Source organism: Helianthus annuus, chromosome 12 (genome assembly GCF_002127325.2).
Source record: "Helianthus annuus cultivar XRQ/B chromosome 12, HanXRQr2.0-SUNRISE, whole genome shotgun sequence".
In the NCBI taxonomy this organism is placed as follows: Eukaryota; Viridiplantae; Streptophyta; class Magnoliopsida; order Asterales; family Asteraceae; genus Helianthus; species Helianthus annuus.
This window is the reverse complement of record NC_035444.2, coordinates 71,133,173-71,146,391: the sequence shown is the minus strand read 5'-3', so window position 1 is coordinate 71,146,391 and position 13,219 is coordinate 71,133,173. Positions and strand designations below refer to the sequence as shown.

The following is a 13,219-nucleotide window of genomic DNA, read 5'->3' as shown; positions in this document are numbered from 1 at the left end:
TTAATCCGTTTTGTTTGATAACATAAACATTGGGGGTTAATATGACTGTGTCCTGGATATCCTCGGCTCATTTAATTGTAAATGGCCACAACTTAAGCACGTGGTGTAGGCATACACCTGACAGTTGCGTATGTAAAAAGATATACCCAAAATGTTGGGGATAACTCCTTGTGGGTTTCTATTAGTGGTGTGTCGGTTAATCATGTCTCAGCTTCTATACCGGGCCCTAAATGTATGACAAACATGTAAATCTGTACACAAGATTATAAATGTAATTATCCCAAGTTATAAAAGATTTTCGTGCCTGGTGCACCTAAACCAATTTTCATAAACATTTTTCAAGTGACTCAGTTAATTGTATTTACCAGTGTAAACTGACGTATTTTCAAAAGACTAAGTGACAGGTACTACTCGTAATAAGTTGGGAGCTTCTCGGTGTCGAAATAGAGGATCTTGCAAATCCTTAAAGATGCCTTAAAGTCTGCTAAACTTCATTTTATACATTCTGTAATGATCCGCCTGTGGATTTGATATTACAAGCTCGTCCGTAATTAATACTTTGTATTTTCAGACATTTGGGTTTGTAATAATATTTTATATTCCAAGACTTCCGTTGTGCTATTCTGTGTATGTTTGACCATGACGATACCAATCTTACGCCACGATACTCCCCACCGGGCTGAGCTGTAAATATCGGGGTGTGACAATGGGAAACGGAACGAACAACGATGTCTCCTTGTGTGGGATACAAACAACGCTACCTCCTTGTGTGGGGTACAAACATACTTTTCTCCCCTTGTGCAAGACATACAGTTAATTACTATTTATATTAGATGTAACAAGTGTACTGAATGAAACTCTATCACGGAAGTCCCCACTTATATATACTGATTAGTCGCCAGGGCCTGGCGAATGGGTTATTAGTTGATAGCGTTATTCAGGTCTCACCAGCCTCACACCATGCCTGGATAGGATCGGTCGTGAACTAATAGACTCTGGCAAATCATCAATGATGATAGACATTCACAAACGGGGCACACTACGGAAACGTACGGTCGCAAGGATTCAGTATAACGAAGTTTAGTAGCTTACATATGGGGTAGCTCTCTATGGCATGATATAAATGAGTAATTTAACTACTTAAATAAGTTTTTGGAATTAAAACTGGACAAACTCGTGAACTCGCCAACTTTATATTGACACCCTACTGCATGCTTTGCAGGTACTCAGTGACTTAGGAGCTAGCAGCTTGGGGATGTGTAGTGGACGTCTTAACCCGTGTGTTGGGTTCTTTAATAATCATGAACTATGAACTTTTGTTTGAACTATTTAACTTATGCTTTCTCTACTTACTTGAATTGTTTTGGACTTAGAAACTTTGGACTTAAACTTTAAATTGTCACTAATCGTATTAGTTTGGTGAAACTATTTTACTATTATTATAATTGTTCAATATGATCGGTGGCTGGATCCTGGTCAGTCACACGCCTCGCGGTAGTACTCCGCATGTGGATTTTGAGGGTGTGACAGAAACGGTGTACTATATACTCAAACCCAAGTATACAACGCAAATTTGACTATCCCAAGAGAGTAGTGGGAGGTTAACATGTTTAACTTAACAATACCCCAAGACTAATGGGTTGTGCGTGTGAGCAAAGTTAATGAGCATATCTTGACACGAAGAGTTTATATAGCATACAAGTCTAACAAGCATCATATAGTTTCATGTTTAACGTGGATAGAGTGTGATTAAAATAGTTTCAAGTGTTGTGTTTTTTGTATATTATACATGTTGCACCCAAAGTGTTAAAAATAAAACGGGATCGAGTATACTCACGGTTTTGCAAGCTTTCCACTTGGTAAATCCGTGAGAGTTGTTGGTTGATTAGGATGGAATACCGTGTCCTTCTACACGAAGAAACATAGGTGTGTGAGTATAGGAAGTTAACAGAAGATTAAAGATTCGGAGTTTAAAAGTACATGAAAATAGACATATGAGAAAGTAATCATCTATCACATAATACTTGTTTTTGACACTATGAAACTCAAAAGAGTTTGAATGTTTTCATGGGTCAAGATGCCCATTAGAATCGTAACAAGTACTATGGTTTTTAGATGATGTAACCTAATACTTTGACAAATAACTACTAGGTTATCACCAAAGGTTTGGTTACTTAGACGTTATTTAAATGTGTTATATAGTTTATATCATAGTTTAAGTCCAACTAGTAATACAAGAACATCATATAAATCATGCATGAGGTAGGAAGATGAATCTTCCATTTAGGCACCTCTTTGATATTCACCACTACACATGTTGTCATACACAACAAGGAGGGTCAAGAATATACAATAAAGAATGAAATAACTACAACTAATCTAAGAAAACATCAAATGATGTGTGGATTTGTAAGTAGGATAGCCCAAGCTAACCTTAAAATCACACAATCTTCAAGCTCTAAGCTTGTTTATCACTTGTGTGTTAAAACCCTATCAAAACAAAATGTTTATGAGGATTAAACCTCTAGATTTGCATGTTACAACCTTGTTTTTAAGCTCACATAACCATGGTTTTGATTAGTGGCATAAGGACATAGGAATGTATTGAGAAATCTCAATTTAAAGTGTGTTAAACAAGAGTTTATACAAATCAGAAAGTTTATTGCACTTTGGAGTCTTTTATGGTGATGTTCCAGCCTTGGTTTTCCATGGAAAACATGTGGAAACATACCTAAGGTTGTTCCAAGTGATTAGAAAGAAGAATCAATGAAAAAGAAAGAGTAGAAGTGAACTTATGCTCACTTTAGTAAATTGAAACGAATCTCTCTTTGCTTTTGATTATCAGCTGAATATGGAGTGATTTGAGAGTGTTTGAGTGAGTTGTAAAGTGGAAAAAGTGTGGAGCAGGCTTGGGTTTTATAGGGGATGAATTAGGGTTGATATTGGTGAGCATTTAATGTAAGAAACACAAATAAAAATACAACAAAAACACAAGAAATGGCCCAATCCGCGACCTGGGAAAAGTTTCTGCGGATTCCACCGCCTCGAGGGCCGCGAGCGGGTAGAGGGGAGTGGGTCGCGGCCGGTGAGCCGCCCCCTTGGTGGTTTTTTGTTTGGTTTTTGTCACAAAAGGCCCTTGTACTTTCATTTATGCATGTTTTGAGTAGATTATAGGTGGTTTAAGTATAAATTATCATAAGTAAGGGCATGTCATGCAATTAAATCATAAAACAAATATAAAGCAAGTATAATCAAGTATGTTTGTCGAGATTAAGTTTCGTATTCGCATAAATTAAGTATATAAATCATTTGTTTGCAAGTTTGACGTATTTAGCACAAATTGTGAATAAAGTGTCATATATTTAACAAATTCGAACGTATGAGCATCTATGAAATGTGAATAACATGAATGTAAAGAAATACGAATTTCCATTATGATCCAAGTCTTGGATTTTACAACGAAAGAAAGATTACAAGAATACAAGACTTCCAAAAATAGAAATACAAGCAACGGTTTGTAAATATGGAAAGTATGAAAAAGCAGGGCGTTACACAACAAACGATCAAACAACTTTGAAACAATATAATAATCCCTTTCATGCGAAAGAGAAATGACACTTCGTGCGAATGTGACAATTATGATCAGACTAACAACAAATACACTTTTTTGTACGAACTGGACTTGTCCGTTTCGTACGAATGTGATAATTCTTCAATAAAACTGACTCTTAATCACTTTCATACGAATGTGTCTTGTACGACTCGAACGAATGCGAAACTTCAAGTTACGTTTTTCATGGTTTTTCCAAGAATTTTAACGAATTAGTTTGAATTTTGATCTGATTCTTTCATTGATTGATTAAAACATGATTTCGCACATTATATCCAAAAATCAAAAAATTTTGTCCCTGAATTCAACGTTAATTTTGTGTTTTAAGTTGGAAGAAGATGAATAGAAGAAATATGAGTAGAAATATGATGTAATTAGATCCAAATCAGCTCGATTCTGCTTGTATCTTGTGTTCTCAGTCCTTGAAACCGGTCTCCAAGCTCTGATACCACATGTGAGGACCGTTTCGGTGCTCCCGAATGCTCTGACCGGCTAATATGACTTCATATCTCGTGTGGAATCCGAGTATGAAGGTGGTATGCACAAGAACAAGCTAATTAAACTGGTTTCTATTCAATATTTGAAGTTACAGAACAACGAAACCAAATGGACAGAGTTTCCCCTCTCAAGTCCAAAAGTGTTACAAAAGACAACCCCTGAACCCCTATTTATAGGCATTATCAGTCGTCCATACTGGTAAGGACGAATACACTTCATACGAGACGCACCTTGGAACGATTCAGGATGTCAATTCGCACGAACTGCACATTCGTGCGAATGTGAACAATCACTACAATTTCATCTTTCTAACCTACAATCTTATGCAATCAACTACGACTAGATACATTGACAATTATAAACATGATTGAAGGAAGCAATAGACATAATACATTCACACATTTGATCAAAAACTATACGATTTAGATTTTAGAGTTAATTACACAAATGGGTCCTGTGGTTTATACCTAATTTCGTCTTTGGGTACTAACTTTATTTTTTAACAGATTTAGGTTCTATGGTTTCAATTTTGTAACACCTTTGGGTACTAACACCAAAATTAGTTAATTAATGACTAAAATACCCTTGCATTTTTTAAGTTTATTAATGTAACACATTTGGGTACTAACACCTAATTTTATTTAAGTTTAAATCAATTTTACAAAATCTATTTATTTTTTTTATTTTCATCTTTTTATTATATCTCTTAATTAACATAAAGTCTATTTATTTTTTTATTTTCATATTTTTATTAAATTTCTTATTTAACATAAAATCTACTTGTTACACCAGTATTTTTTAAATAGTTTTTTTAAATAAAATCTACTAGCTATATAGTTTTATGTAAATTAAATTTATTTTTTTACAAAAAAACGAGTTAAAAAAAGGCTTAATTTTTTTAGTTTTATCTAAAATACCTAGCTATATAGTTTTATCTAAAATACCTAGCTATATAGTTTTATGTAAATTAAATATCTTTCTAAAATAGTAAAATGTAAATGAAAAAAAAAATGAGTTAAAAAAAGGCTTAAATTTTTTTACATGAAAGATATTTATTATTATCAATCATTTCAATCCAAAATTGAAAACGAGTAATGTTTACATTATTTAAAACGAGTAAGAAATTTAATTTACATAAAACTATATAGCTAGTAGATTTTATTTAAAAAATCTATTTAAAAAAAATACTGGTGTAACAAATAGATTTTATGTTAAATAAGAAATTTAATAAAAATATGAAAATAAAAAAAATAAATATAGTTTATGTTAATTAAGAGATATAATAAAAAGATGAAACTAAAAAAAATAAAAAGATTTTGTAAAATTAATTTAAACTTAAATAAAATTAGGTGTTAGTACCCAAATGTGTTACATTGATAAACTTAAAAAAATGCAAGGGTATTTTAGTCATTAATTAACTAATTTTGGTGTTAGTACCCAAAGGTGTTACAAAATTGAAACCATAGAACCTAAACCTGTTAAAAAATAAAGTTAGTACCCAAAGGCGAAATTAGGTATAAACCACAGGACCCATTTGTGTAATTAACTCTAGATTTTATGTAATATAGTGTTCTGTAATCATCTGTATCCTTAAAATTTTGACAATTTTCTTTTTAAAATTCGTTTTAACTTGTAAACAAATTTTGATCTATTTTCGATTCAGTTTAATCACCCACGTCCGTATCTATTATTTGTCTATGTAGTTGATCCATATCTATTGTCGTTGGATCGGATGGAAATCCGAAGAGTTAAATGATTGAATCAAATCCAAAGAGTTAAATGATTGAATCATCGCTACTTTTAATATATTTGTCATAGCTGAATGAATAATTAAAAGGAAAAAGTAAAACGAGAGATTAATTTTAATATGCAATCACAACAAACACATCAAGATTGATTTGCAATCATAGTAAACACATCAAAAAATTGAAGGAAATTTTAGTTACGGCTAAGAAACAGCTCATAACTACATCGAAACAATCCATGACCATTGTGCGAAAATGTAAGAGAAAGGTGTTTAATTTCATGTGATTTATGTTTCTAAGAGATTTTGAATCTTAATAAACTGATATTTGAATGGATATATGTTTTGCTTGTTTAGAAGAGGAGTGGAACCTCATACTATTTATTTGTATATTTAATACATTTGATTTTGTATATATGTAAAAAAATAGTATGTAATCATGAGAAATGGCAAAATTACTATTCATAAATATGTATTTATTTAATAACAACATATATTAAAAAGATGAGTGGAAAGAGTGTAATTTCATTCCATTTGTTAAGTTAAAGGCGTTTGATTTGTATTTATGTAAACAAAATTGATAAATTGTGAATTTAATCATGAGAAATTCATTAATATTTTAAAGAGTAAATTGCAATTTTACCCTTTGGGGTTAGATGTGATTGGCAACCTTACCTCCTACCACGAAATTTTTGTTATCTTACCCCCTAACGTTTTCTGCATGCATCAATGTACTCCTGAAACGTGAAAAGACTTTTTTGCCCCTGATAATAATAAGAAAATAGAAGTAAATAACACATTTACACCCTGTGTTTTACCTTCACAAACACGTTTACACCCTGTTTTATTACAGTGTCTCTCCGGCGATGTTCCGACAAACCGAGCACTTAACTCCGGCCTTCTCCGGCGATGCTCCAGCCAAAGATATAAGAAGAGCTCCCCTCCTCCCTGTTTTCTAAAATCCATTTTTATCCATCCATCCACACACACAGACACACACAGATGACGATAACGTGAAACTCGCGATGGCGTCTCCTCTACCTTCAGCCGTACTCACCAAACTCGAATCAAACTTGAAGAGACGCGCCGCTAATTTTCCTTCCCTTGAAAAGGTAAACCCTATTCATAACACTTCCGACTTCGACCCTTCTTCAACTCACGTCTCACTTCTAGAAAAATGCGTCCAAAACAATTCCTTTCAACAAGCCCCAGTTATTCATGCTCATATTGTCAAATCTGGGACGCAACAAGATTTGTTTTTCATGACGTCACGTCTCTGGTGAACGTTTATGGCAAATGCGGTGCCATGGAAGCTGCACGCAAGGTGTTCGGTCATTTGTCTAAAAGAAATGTTGTCACTTGGACATCTTTAATGTCAGGCTATGTTCATAACTCACAGCCTGAAGAAGCCATTCACGTCTTTATACAAATGTTGGAACATGGCTCCTATCCCACCAATTACACCATTTGAGTTGTTTTAACCGTTTGTTCTGCTCTCTACCATGCTAACATCGGCAAGCAGGTTCATGGGTATGTCTTGAAATACGGATCCTCGAGGATTACACAAGCATTGGAATTCACTTTGTAACTTGTACTCCAAATGTGGTGGCTACTTGGAATCTGCTATGAAAGCATTTTGGAGGATAGGGTGGCCAATCATCGGCGACCACCAGGTCTGTTTTTTGTTCCAACTTATGTTAAATGTGTTCGAATGATGGGTGGTCTTAACAACTTGTACTACATGGCAGTGGCGCAGGGGCTTCTCCGATGGTCGGAATATCGCCGGAGTGTCGGAATACACTTCTCCGGTGGTTGGAATATCGCCGGAGAAGACACTTTAAGAAAACACGGTTTAAACGTGTCGGCTTAGGTAAAGCACAGGGGATAATATTGAAGTTTACTATATAAATATGGGTAAGATTACAAAAATACCCTTTTAGTAAGGTTACAGTTTTACCCCTCAGGGGGTAATATTACAGCGTTTTTCAATAGTTGAGGGGTAACACAACAAAAATTTCATGATAGGGGGTAAGATTGCCAATCGCATCTAACCACAGAGGGTAAAATTGCAGTTTACTCTATTTTAAAAGTTACAAGTGAAAAACGAAACTAAAATAAGGGCTATGAGACGGTGTGGTTGCGCAAAAAAGAATACAAAATCATATGAAAAAGTATAAATTTTAAACAGTAAGTCTTATTAAATATGAGGAGTCATTAGAGGCCATACTCTATCTTGAAAAATGTTTAAATGACTGATTGATTGATGCTTAGACTTGTGGGTGTGGGTATGGGTTTTAGGCGTTTTGGCCCGTTACGCCGGGTGCTTCACCCCATGTTGGCGTTTAGGTCAAAGTTGCCCGCTTGGAGTCGAAATTCTGCCTGACGTGAGGCGGGGGGTTGGGTGACATGGTGGGCTGTGGTTGGCTGGTTCAATGTAGTTTTTTTTTTTTTTAATTTTCTTTGTAGTTTTTTAAAAACTTCCACATGCCTGGCCACACCCAGCTAAGCGACACCCCACCACACCCCTAGTTTTTGAGTATTAGCTTGTGGATCTCACCCTCGCCACGTATCGAGCAATGCCCCCAACTTAAACCCATCCAAACCCCATAACACATGTAAAAGAACGCTACCTATATTTTAAAGTAAATTTATGTCAGAGTTTACTACTTTATAAAAAAAAAATATTGCTATGATTATCACGTTTCTCTTTAATAAAAGAAAGTGGCCAAATGCGCGGCAAAAGAATGCAGGAAAACTGTGACCGAACAATAACATTTTCCAAAAACCATTACACGTCCCGTTTTTTTCTGCCTCACTCCGCCCACATGCATATTGTTATTTTCTCACTCCACCTTTTAATTCTTATTCAATTTTCCATATTTATTTCACTAACCCTGCCATAACTTCAACAAATCGGTTGATTTTCCCGTTCTTTTTTACATTCCAAAATTTAGTGTTCTACATTCTAATTTTTATTCACATGGCTGTTGTACACATACTTCTTGCTTTGGTTTTGCTTTCTACAACTTATGTCTGCTCATCGTTGGCGGTTCCTTCCTCGGATGCGGTCTTGATAGTCGTGGATCAATCAGGAAAAGGCGATTATCGAACGATACAAGGAGCGATTAACGCCGTTGCTTCCAATAACTCCGAGCTTGTTTACATCTCAATTAAACCAGGAATATACAGGTTCGTCAGTTTCAAACTCAACTTTTTTAAAGTGCCCTTGGCATCTCCAAAATACACATATTTGTTTCGTTTTTTATTATTTTTTTGCGCAAAATCCCGTATTGATCGTTTTTTATTTCTACGTTTCGATATAAACTCTACTGAAAATCATGAAGGCATTTGACATATCCAACCTTTTTTTCAGTTTTTATTATGAGTTTTAGTTTATTTTTTCTCTAGTAATATTTAATATTCAACATCAATTTAAATTAAAACACAGGTATATGTTTTCTATCTAGTGTCGACATAAATTATGCTGAAAATCGTGCTACTATAATGTATTTTGCATCTCCAAACTTTTTCAACTTCCTTTTTATCTTTTGATTTCAGTTTTTATTCCAAGTTTAATTTAGTTCTTCTCTAATGTCATTTATTATAATTATTTAAATTTAATTTGGTTTTGTTTAAATTTCATTTATATATAGTATCTTTTAAAATCAAAATACATAGATTTGTTTCAATTTTTTTCTATGTTCTCCTATAAATTTTACTAAAATTTGTGTTAAATAAAATATATTTTTTTCAATATTGCGACACAAAAAAGTTAAACTAAATTTGAGTCTGTTTTCTTTTCTTTTGTTTTGTTTTGTTTTGTTTGGTTTGGTTTGGTTTGGTTTGGTTTGGTTTATTTACTCTTGAATGTGTTTGAACTTTGGGTTTTACGGCCTTTGTTGGCCCTTTTCTATATTTCATAGAATTTCCGTCATTTGGAAACAAAAAAAAAACAGTGATGTGTTCCAAATATCTGCCTCACATTTGATTTTTGGTTTGATCAGAGAGAAGATTGTTGTTCCTGCCGATAAACCGTTCATAACATTGAGCGGAACCGCAGGAACCAACACAACCATAACGTGGAATGATGGTGGAGACATATTTGATTGTCCAACAGTATCTGTAATGGCTTCCGATTTTGTTGCGAAATATCTTACAATTCAAGTATGATATTATTATTGTTTAACTATGTTTTTTTTTATTGTGTTAACTATTTTTTATTTGATTTAGAGTTTGGATGATGTTAATGTTGTAGAACGAGTTTGGGACGAGGGGGAAAGGTATCGCGTTGAGGGTATCAGCGGATCGTGCTGCGTTTTACGGGTGTCGAATCTTGTCTTACCAAGACACATTGCTTGATGATTTTGGTAGACATTATTACTACAATTGTTATATAGAAGGAGCTACTGATTTTATTTGTGGAAATGCTGCTTCTCTTTTTGAAGTAAGTTTCTTTTATTAAGTATCTAAAAAAGAACTAAACAATAGGAAAAGTATTTAATTTTATTGAACCATCCACCTAGTTTTTGCTATAAAGATGGCTTTTTTTACATAAATGTTATGTAAAAGATTTATTATATATCAAACATGATCTTGTCATTGTTTAACCATTTTAAATGCAAATTTAGAATCTGTAGGATTCATTAAATCGTTGAAGCTAATAGAAACATCCAAACTGATTATCTGCTTTGAAATTTTGATTTTGGCAGCTGGCCGGCTAATGGTTTGAAACTTGAAAATCGTCTAGTAAATTAAACCGGTTATAATATATAGAGTTAATTACACAGATAAACCCTATGGTTTATAGCTAGTTTCACCTTTGGGTACTAGCTATTTTTTTAACAGGTTTAGATTTTATGGTTTCAATTTTGTAATAATTTTGGGTATTAACACCGAAATTAGTTGATTTTATCAATATAATGACTATAAAATACCCTTTCATTTTTTTTAATTTTATCAATGTAACATCTTTTGGTACTAACACCTAATTATATTTAAGTTTAAATATATTTTACAAAATCTATTTATTTTTTTTTATTTTCATCTTTTTATTATATCTCTTAATTAACATAAAATCTATTTTTTATTTTAATCTTTTTATCAAAATTCATTGATGCATATATTTATTAATTAATCATCTTTGTTATTTAAATTTATACTCCAAACAAAGAATTAAAATTAAAAACGACTGATATCTAGAATCATGTATGGTTCAGTCTAGATTTTTTGTTAGAAACAATGAGCCTTGAATGATATAGATTAAAAAAAAAGTCCACATGAGCATATTTGTGCACTTGGAACATGTAATTTATGAAGAAATTGATTGTTTAAGTGGTAACTCATTTGAAAAAGCTAGTACTTGTGCTTTAATCTCCTTTCACCGTTAAACCAATACTCATGATGCATTTAAAAACTTGTTGTAGAGTTGCCAACTAAATTCACTAGCCAAAAACTTGGGAACAATAACGGCTCAACATCGGAATTCGCCATCAGAAAACACAGGTTTCGTATTCTTGGGTTGTAGGATAACGGGCTTAGCCGGCGGCACTGTTCTTGGAAGGCCGTGGGGTTCGTTTTCTCGAGTTATATACGCAAATACATACATGTCTAACGCCATTTCACCATACGGATGGCATGACTGGGATGATCCAAGCAAGGAAAGGTTCAAATTTTATTTTCACATATGTTGCATCACATTCTACTTCACCATTTTTTAATGTGATCAATCATTTTTTTTTTCTTTTTGGTGAATCTTTTTTGTAGGACGGTGTACTATGGTGAATACAGGTGTTATGGTCCAGGGGCTAATAGATCGAAGAGGGTTAGATGGTCACGTGAGCTATCACGTGATGAGAGTGCACCCTTCTTGAACAAGACCATAATTGGAGGGAGAAGTTGGCTAAGACCTACACCAACCCATTTTAAAACACATGTGAAATAGATTCATAAGGATGATCAATCATGTGTTTGGTTTTTGCATTTAGTGTTTATCCACAAAAACATTGATATTTTTTATTCTTTTTCTAGGTATTTCACTAATCAATTAGTAATTATTAACTTACTAAATGTGTTTGTAAGAGTTGCATTTTATTCCCAACGGTTAAAATTCATTTAGAATATCAACATTAGTGATTTCATTCAATAGCCGAAATTACAATTTAATAATAAGTTTTCTAACTAATATTAATTTGTTAAACCATGGGGTATGGTTCCCCCTTCCCCATGTCCATCTAGGCTTCACATCACCTTCTAGTCCACATCATCACTACTCCCCTATATGGGGGCGGTGTTCCTGATCGGGGAAGACCTCCACATCAGCCTCCTGATCCTTTCTCCCGAACCACACCCCCACGTCTTATTGTTATTCACTTCTCAATCCTAAAATTCAAAAAAAAAAAAGATTAGTGTTTTGTAACAACTAGCCTATTAACATTATAGAGATAAGAAAGAGAGATTGGGGGAATGAATATTTTATTGATGTATAGAATGGATCATATAAGCCTTTATTTATAGGCTTAAGAGAAAGGAGTTAAGTACATGTAAAGTCATAATAATGATGAATTCTAATGGATAGTCACACCATAAATGGATAATAATTCATAACACTCCCCCTTGACTATCCACGTAACAAAATAATATATTGTTTTTATAATACGCTTGGTGATGCTGCCTCGTTAAAAACCTTGCTAGGAAAACCCAATGGGATAAAACCATAGCTAAGGGAAAAAGAGTGCAGCGCGTATTATTCTCCCCCTGATGAGTTAAGCTCCTTGAGTTGACGCATCCCGATCCCATGAACCAATTTCTTGAATGTAGAGGTCGGAAGTGATTTAGTAAACAAGTCTGCCAAATTATCGCTAGAACGAACTTGTTGGACAGTAATATCTCCATTCTTTTGCAAATCATGTGTGAAAAAGAACTTTGGTAAAATGTGCTTCGTTCTGTCACCTTTGATGTATCCTTCCTTAAGTTGAGCAATGCATGCTGCGTTGTCTTCATGTAAAATTGTCGGTCCATCATCTCTCATAGAAATACCACAAGACCCACGAATGTGTTGTATTACACTTCTTAACCAGACACATTCTCGACTAGCTTCATGAATCGCCAATATTTCTGCATGGTTAGATGATGTGGTTGTGATCGTTTGCTTTACAGAACGCCATGAAATAGCAGTGCCTCCACTTGTGAATAAATATCCAGTTTGAGATCGTCTAGTGTGAGGATCAGACAAATACCCTGCATCTGCAAAACCAACCAAACTTGTTGTCGATTGGTTAGTAAAATACAACCCCATGTCCTTTGTACCTTGAAGGTATCGAAATATTTGTTTTACCCCATTCCAATGCCTCTTCGTAGGGCATGAACTA

General features: G+C 33.9%; 1 protein-coding gene across 1 annotated transcript; it reads left to right on the top strand.

Moving 5' to 3' along the window:
- Positions 1–8,392: 8,392 nt before the first annotated feature.
- LOC110895420 (putative pectinesterase 11) lies at positions 8,393–11,913 on the top strand. The gene is made up of 5 exons (XM_022142733.2): positions 8,393–9,041; positions 9,857–10,016; positions 10,108–10,296; positions 11,276–11,514; positions 11,616–11,913. Exons 1-5 carry the CDS (start codon positions 8,833–8,835, stop codon positions 11,791–11,793), a joined length of 975 nt encoding a protein of 324 aa, XP_021998425.1. The 5' UTR covers positions 8,393–8,832; the 3' UTR covers positions 11,794–11,913.
- Positions 11,914–13,219: the final 1,306 nt, after the last annotated feature.

Coding starts and splice junctions, on each gene's coding strand:
- LOC110895420 (XM_022142733.2), top strand. CDS start 8,833: ATGGCTGTTGTACACATACTTCTTGCTTTGGTTTTGCTTTCTACAACT. Junction 10,017..10,107: donor CGAAATATCTTACAATTCAA/GTATGATATTAT, acceptor TTAATGTTGTAG/AACGAGTTTGGGACGAGGGG. Junction 10,297..11,275: donor ATGCTGCTTCTCTTTTTGAA/GTAAGTTTCTTT, acceptor AACTTGTTGTAG/AGTTGCCAACTAAATTCACT.